Source organism: Oncorhynchus keta, chromosome 18 (genome assembly GCF_023373465.1).
Source record: "Oncorhynchus keta strain PuntledgeMale-10-30-2019 chromosome 18, Oket_V2, whole genome shotgun sequence".
Lineage (NCBI taxonomy): Eukaryota > Metazoa > Chordata > Actinopteri > Salmoniformes > Salmonidae > Oncorhynchus > Oncorhynchus keta.
This window is the reverse complement of record NC_068438.1, coordinates 48,369,155-48,377,362: the sequence shown is the minus strand read 5'-3', so window position 1 is coordinate 48,377,362 and position 8,208 is coordinate 48,369,155. Positions and strand designations below refer to the sequence as shown.

Here is an 8,208-nt window from a genome sequence, read left to right as displayed (position 1 = left end):
CTGTTTGTCTCCTCCCTATATAATCCAGTCTGTTTGTCTGCTCCCTATATAATCCAGTCTGTTTGTCTCCTCCCTATATAATCCAGTCTGGTTGTCTCCTCCCTATATAATCCAGTCTGTTTGTCTCCTCCCTATACAATCCAGTCTGTTTGTCTGCTTCCTATATAATCCAGTCTGTTTGTCTCCTCCCTATATAATCCAGTCTGTTTGTCTGCTCCCTATATAATCCAGTCTGTTTGTCTGCTCCCTATATAATCCAGTCTGGTTGTCTGCTCCCTATATAATCCAGTCTGTTTGTCTGCTCCCTATATTTTATTTTATTTATTTTTATTTCGCCTTTATTTAACCAGGTAGGCAAGTTGAGAACAAGTTGTCATTTACCAAGATAAAGCAAAGCAGTTCGACACATTCAACAACACATAGTTACACATTGAATAAACAAACATACAGTAGAAAAATACTTCTATATACAATATGAGCAAATGAGGTGAGATAAGGGAGGTAAAGTCAATAAATAGGCCACGGTGATGAAGTAATTACAATATAGCAAATAAAACACTGGAATGGAACATTTGACAGTTGATGAGTGTGCAAAGTAGAAAGACTGGGGTGCAAAGGAGCAAAAAGAAATAAATAAATACAGTAGGGGAAGCGGTAGTTGTTTGGGCTATTTATAGACGGGATATGTACAGGTGCAGTGATCTGTGAGCTGCTCTGACAGCTGGTGCTTAAAGCTAGTGAGGGAGATAAGTGTTTCCAGTTTCAGAGGTTTTTGTAGTTCGTTCCAGTCATTGGCAGCAGAGAACTGGAAGGAGAGGCGGCCAAAGGAGGAATTGGCTTTGAGGGTGACAACTGAGATATACTTGCTGGAACGCGTCTGTTTGTGGGCATTGTATAACGGCTCCTCTATGAAACACAATACAGTGTGAAAATAGGCAGAAACTGCTTGTCCAATAGAAATCCTTGATCAAACTTGGCTAGCGAGCGTAGAGACACGTCACTGGGCCGAATTGTGAATGCGTGGACCGTCAAATCAAAAGCACTACCTCAATTTAAAGTTGTTTTTGATGAAAATTAATACTCCAGCACCCTCCCCTGTTTACAATTCTCCAGCACCATCCCTGTTTTTAATATTCCAGCACCCTCCTGTTTTCAATTCTCCAGCACCATCCCTGTTTTTAATATTCCAGCACCCTCCTGTTTTCAATTCTCCAGCACCATCCCTGTTTTTAATATTCCAGCACCCTCCTGTTTTCAATTCTCCAGCACCCTCCCATTTGCAATACTCCAGTACCCTCCCTCTTTTTCAATAATCCAGCGCCCTCCCCAGTTTTCAAATCTCCAGTGTAACGGATGTGAAACGGCTAGCTTAGTTAGCGGTGTGCGCTAAATAGCGTTTCAATCGGTTACGTCACTTGCTCTGAGACCTTGAAGTAGTGGTTCCCCTTGCTCTGCAAGGGCCGTGGCTTTTGTGGAGCGATGGGTAACGATGCTTCGAGGGTGACTGTTGTCGTTGTGTGCAGAAGGTCCACCAGCACCCTCCCATTTGCAATACTCCATCACCCTCCCCAATTTTCAAACTCCAGCACCCTTCCCTGTTTTCAAATCTCCAGCACCCTCCCATTTGCAATACTCCATCACCCTCCCCAATTTTCAAACTCCAGCACCCTTCCCTGTTTTCAAATCTCCAGCACCCTCCCATTTTCAATACTCTAGCACCCTCCCCTGCTTTCAATACTCCAGTACCCTCTCGTTTTCAATTCTCCAACACCCATCCCTGTTTTCAATACTCCAGGACCCTCCCCTGTTTACAATTCTCCAGCACCCTCCCCAGTTTTCAATAGTCCCAGTAGTCTACCCTGTTTTCAATACTCTAGCACCCTCCCTTGTTTTCAACACTCCAGCTCCCTTCTCTGTTTTCAATATTCTACCACCCTCCCCTGTTTTCAATAATCCAGCACTCTCCCCTGTTTTTAATACTCCAGCACCCAGCCCTGCTTTCATTTCTACAGCACCCAGCCCTGCTTTCAATTTTACAGCACCCTCCCATTTTCAATACTCCAGCATCGATCCCTGTTTTCAATATTCCAGCACCCAGCCCTTCTTTCAATACTCCAGCACCCTCCCATTTTCAATACTCCAGCATCGATCCCTGTTTTCAATATTCCAGCACCCAGCCCTTCTTTCAATACTCCAGCACCCTCCCCTGTTTTCAATACTCCAGGACCCTTCCCTGTTTTTAAATCTCCAGCACCCTCCCATTTTCAATATTCCAACACCCAGCCCTTCTTTCAATACTCCAGCACCCTCCCCTGTTTTCAATACTCCAGGACCCTTCCCTGTTTTTAATACTCCATCACCCTCCCCCATTTTCAATACTCCAGGACCCTTCCCTGTTTTTAAATCTCCAGCACCCTCCCCTTGTTTTCCATAATCCAGCTCCCTTCCCTGTTTTCAATACTCCAGCACCCAGCCTTTCTTTCAATTCTCTAGCACCCTCCCATTTTCAATGCTTCAGCACCCTCCCCCGTTTTATATAATTCAGCTCCCTTCCCGGTTTTCAATACACCAGCACCCATCCCGGTTTTCAATATTCCAGCACCCATCCCGGTTTTCAATATTCCAGCACCCATCCCTGCTTTCAATACACCAGCACCCATCCCTGCTTTCAATACACCAGCACCCATCCCTGCTTTCAATACACCAGCACCCATCCCTGCTTTCAATACACCAGCACCCATCCCTGCTTTCAATACACCAGCACCCATCCCTGCTTTCAATACACCAGCACCCATCCCTGCTTTCAATACACCAGCACCCATCCCTGCTTTCAATACACCAGCACCCAGCCCTTCTTTCAATACACCAGCACCCATCCCTGCTTTCAATACACCAGCACCCATCCCTGCTTTCAATACACCAGCACCCATCCCTGCTTTCAATACACCAGCACCCAGCCCTATTTTCAATACTCCAGAACCCAGCCCTGCTTTCAATTCTCCAGAACCCAGCCCTGCTTTCAATTCTCCAGAACCCAGCCCTGCTTTCAATTCTCCAGCACCCTCCTATGTTTTCAATACTCCACTACCTTCCCCTGTTTTAAATACTCCAGCACCCTTCCCTGTTTTCAATTCTGTAGCATCCTCCCATTGTCAATTATCCAGTACCCTTCCCTGTTTTCAATTCTGTAGCATCCTCCCATTGTCAATTATCCAGTACCCTTCCCTGTTTTCAATTCTGTAGCATCCTCCCATTGTCAATTATCCAGTACCCTTCCCTGTTTTCAATTCTGTAGCATCCTCCCATTGTCAATTATCCAGTACCCTTCCCTGTTTTCAATTCTGTAGCATCCTCCCATTGTCAATTATCCAGTACCCTTCCCTGTTTTTAATATTACAGCACTCTCCCCGTTTTCAATACTCCAGCACCCTCCAGTGCTCTCTGTTTTCAATAATCCAGCACCCTCCAGTGCTCTCTGTTTTCAATACTTTTCTAAAATGTTTTATAAGATTGGGAGGGATCTTAGACCATTCCTCCATACAGAATCCTTCCAGATACTTGATAACCTTCGTCTGTTTGTCTGTTTGATTAGTGTATTGGGGTCTTTGTCTTGCTGGAAGACCCACTTGCGGCCAAGTGTCAGCCTCCTGGTAGAGGCAACCAGGCTTTTGACTAAAACGTCCCTGTACTGGGTAAAGTCCATGATGGCCTTGACCTTAACACAGGCTCCAGGACCAGTAGAAGAAACTAGCTCCGTGACATCATAATATTCACTACCGTATTTTACCGTAGGGATGAGGGACGTTGCTGCATATGCTTCTGTTTTTCAATGCTAAACCAACCACTGGTGTGCCTGGCCAAGAGCTTTATTTTTAATTTGACTGTAGCACCGCCTGAAGTTTGATAAACAGCATTGTTACTTAGAATGGAACCGGTGCTATGATCAGATGACATGAAAATAGAGCTCTTTGCCCCCCTCCCCCAATAGAAGAAAGAGATGGAGGTGTTGCGGGGGTACCTGTCCCTTCACCAGTCAGGGGACAACCTCACTCTGAAGTGGACCCCTAACCAGCTCATCAACGGCACCCTGGGGGACTGTGACCTGGAGAAGAGGTAGGTTCAGCCATGCAGGACATAAACACGTAGTATATAGAAACATATTGTGAGGTGGTAGACCCTCCTATTTAACTGGTCTGTGACCCACTGAACACATTTCCCGGGTCAGAGAGTTAAAGGGGAATGGAAACACTTTAGGAAGTAAATCTATGTACAGTTACAGTTAAATGGCGTTCTAAATCATTCCCCTTTAAGACAACCTCACCATTTAAATTGTTTTTAATTTTATTTAACCTTTATTTAACTAGGCAAGTCAGTTAAGAACTAATTCTTATTTACAATGAAAGTCTACCCTGGAACAGTTGGTTTAACTGCCTTGTTCAGCAGCAGAGCGACAGATTTTTTTTACCTTGTCAGCTCTGAGATTTGATCCAGCAACATTTTCCGTTGACTGGCCCAACGCTCTAACCACTAGACTACCTGTTGGTTACTGGCCCAACGCTCTAACCACTAGACTACCTGTTGGTTACTAGTCCAACGCTCTAACCACTAGGCTACCTGCTGGTTACTAGTCCAACGCTCGAACCACTACGCTACCTGTTGGTTACTGGCCCAACGCTCTAACCACTAGACTACCTGTTGGTTATTGGCCCAACGCTCTAACCACTAGACTACCTGTTGGTTACTGGCCCAACGCTCTAACCACTAGACTACCTGTTGGTTACTAGTCCAACGCTCTAACCACTAGGCTACCTGCTGGTTACTAGTCCAACGCTCGAACCACTACGCTACCTGTTGGTTACTGGCCCAACGCTCTAACCACTAGACTACCTGCTGGTTACTGGCCCAACGCTCTAACCACTAGACTACCTGCTGGTTACTGGCCCAACGCTCTAACCACTAGACTACCTGCTGGTTACTAGTCCAACGCTCTAACCACTAGACTACCTGCTGGTTACTGGTTACTGGTTAGTCCAACGCTCTAACCACTAGGCTACCTGCTGGTTACTGGCCCAATGCTCTAACCACTAGACTACCTGCTGGTTACTGGCCCAACGCTCTAACCACTAGACTACCTGCTGGTTACTAGTCCAACGCTCTAACCACTAGACTACCTGCTGGTTACTGGCCCAACGCTCTAACCACTAGACTACCTGCTGGTTACTGGCCCAACGCTCTAACCACTAGACTACCTGCTGGTTACTGGCCCAACGCTCTAACCACTAGACTACCTGCTGGTTACTGGCCCAACGCTCTAACCACTAGACTACCTGCTGGTTACTGGCCCAACGCTCTAACCACTAGACTACCTGCTGGTTACTGGCCCAACGCTCTAACCACTAGACTACCTGCTGGTTACTGGCCCAACGCTCTAACCACTAGACTACCTGCTGGTTACTAGTCCAACGCTCTAACCACTAGACTACCTGCTGGTTACTGGCCCAACGCTCTAACCACTAGGCTACCTGCTGGTTACTGGCCCAACGCTCTAACCACTAGGCTACCTGCTGGTTACTGGCCCAACGCTCTAACCACTAGACTACCTGCTGGTTACTAGTCCAACGCTCTAACCACTAGACTACCTGCTGGTTACTGGCCCAACGCTCTAACCACTAAACTACCTGCTGGTTACTGGCCCAACGCTCTAACCACAAACTACCTGTTGGTTACTGGCCCAACGCTCTAACCACTAGACTACCTGCTGGTTACTGGCCCAACGCTCTAACCACTAGACTACCTGCTGGTTACTGGCCCAACGCTCTAACCACTAGACTACCTGCTGGTTACTGTCCCAACGCTCTAACCACTAGACTACCTGCTGGTTACTGGCCCAACGCTCTAACCACTAGGCTACCTGCTGGTTACTGGTCCAATGCTCTAACCACTAGACTACCTGCCCTGGCCCAACGCTCTAACCACTAGACTACCTGCCTGCCCAACGCTCTAACCACTATGCTACCCTGTTACTAGTCCAACGCTCTAACCACTAGACTACCTGCTGGTTACTGGCCCAACGCTCTAACCACTAGACTACCTGCCTAGTCCAACGCTCTAACCACTAGGCTACCTGCTGGTTACTGGCCCAACCTCTAACCACTAGCTACCTGCTGGTTACTAGTCCAACCTCTAACCACTAGACTACCTGCTGGTTACTGGCCCAACGCTCTAACCACTAGACTACCTGCCTGGCCCAACGCTCTAACCACTAGACTACCTGCTGTCCAACGCTCTAACCACACTACCTGCTACTGCCTCTAACCACTAGGCTACCTGCCTCTCTAACCACTAGGCTACCTGCCTGTCCCCTCTAACCACTAGACTACCTGCTGGTTACTGGCCCAACCTCTAACCACTAGACTACCTGCTGCCAACCTCTAACCACTAGACTACCTGCCTGTCCAACGCTCTAACCACTAGACTACCTGCTATTGGCCCAACGCTCTAACCACTAGGCAACCTGCCTCTAACCACTAGACTATCTGCCTCTAACCACTAGGCTACCTGCCTCCTCTAACCACTAGACTATCTGCGCTCTAACCACTAGGCTACCTGCCTGCCTCTAACCACTAGGCTACCTTGGCCCCCTCTAACCACTAGGCTACCTGCCCAACCTCTAACCACTAGGCTACCTGCCTGGCCCCTCTAACCACTAGGCTACCTGCTGCCTCCTAACCACTAGGCTACCTGCCTCTAACCGCTAGACAACCTGCCTCTAACCACTAGACAACCTGCCTCCTCTCACCACTAGGCTACCTGCCTCCTCTAACCACTAGGCTATCTGCCTCTAACCACAAGGCTACCTGCCAACCTCTAACCACTATGCTACCTTCTGGTTAGGCCCAACGCTCTAACCACTAGACTACCTGCCTCCTCTAACCACTATGCTACCTGCCTGGCCCTCTAACCACTAGACTACCTGCCTCCTCTAACCACTAGGCTACCTGCCTCTAACCACTAGGCTACCTGCCTCCTCTAACCACTAGGCTACCTGCCTTCTCTAACCACTAGGCTACCTGCCTTCTCTAACAACTAGACTACCTGCCTCTAACCACTATGCTACCTGCCTCTAACCACTAAGCTACCTGCCTCTAACCACTAGGCTACCCGGCCCCTCTAACTACTAGGCTACCTGCCTCCTCTAACCACTAGGCTACCTGCCTCCTCTAACCACTAGGCTACCTGCCTCCTCTAACCACTAGGCTACCTGCCTTCTCTAACCACTAGGCAACCTGCCTCTAACCACTAGACTATCTGCCTCTAACCACTAGGCTACCTGCCTCCTCTAACCACTAGACTATCTGCCTCTAACCACTAGGCTACCTGCCTCCTCTAACCACTAGACTATCTGCCTCTAACCACTAGGCTACCTGCCTCTAACCACTAGGCTACCTTCCCCCTCTAACCACTAGGCTACCTGCCCCCTCTAACCACTAGGCTACCTGCCTCCAACCACTAGGGTACCCGCCTCCTCTAACCACTAGGCTACCTGCCTCCTCTAACCACTAGGCTATCTGCCTCTAACCACTAGGCTATCTAGGTTCTATTTATCTGGAACAAGGCTACATGCCTCATTCTTAACCACTAGGCTATCCTTCATGGTTACAGTGTGGGGCAAGAGGGCATCTAAGCTGATTGGCTGAGACCCTCAGGCTGTGTTGATGGAACCACTAGAGCTACCTGCCAGCCGGACATTAACAAACATGCACATACTGTTAACAAACTAGACGTTACCATCTAACCACTATGCTACTGTGGGTGCCCTAAACCATTTTTGGCAAAGTTGCCTCAAGTTAGCTAAGATTTGGCTAGCTAAGGTTTTTTAAGTTCAGGTAACACTTTCACTGAAAGGTGAAGTAAACTAAAAAAGGTTACTAAATAATAATATAATAATAATAATATACCATTTAGCTACCTTTATCCAAAGCGACTTACAGTCATAGGCATACATTCTACGATGGGTGGTCCCGGAAATCTAACCACTACCCTGGCGTTACAAGCGCCATGCTCTAACCACTGAGCCAAGAAGGACCACAAATAATTACAGTTGAATAAACTGTATCTATTTCTTACAACAAACAAATATGTGAAAAAATGTCCTGCAGCGCCTCAGCAGGTGTAACCACTAGACATATCTCATATATTTACCAAACT

General features: G+C 47.6%; 1 protein-coding gene across 3 annotated transcripts in view; it reads left to right on the top strand.

The window, feature by feature from the left end:
• LOC118379529 (small G protein signaling modulator 2-like) overlaps positions 1–8,208 on the top strand; it is a 258,031-nt gene that overhangs the window by 166,659 nt on the left and 83,164 nt on the right. For all 3 annotated transcript variants that reach the window (XR_008068811.1, XM_052468679.1, XM_052468678.1), the window contains exon 8: positions 3,989–4,113. Coding sequence is in view for 2 of the 3 variants with exons in the window: in XM_052468679.1 (XP_052324639.1) it covers positions 3,989–4,113 (125 nt within the window). In the remaining variant the exon portion in view is untranslated. The remainder of the gene's footprint in view (positions 1–3,988; positions 4,114–8,208) is intronic.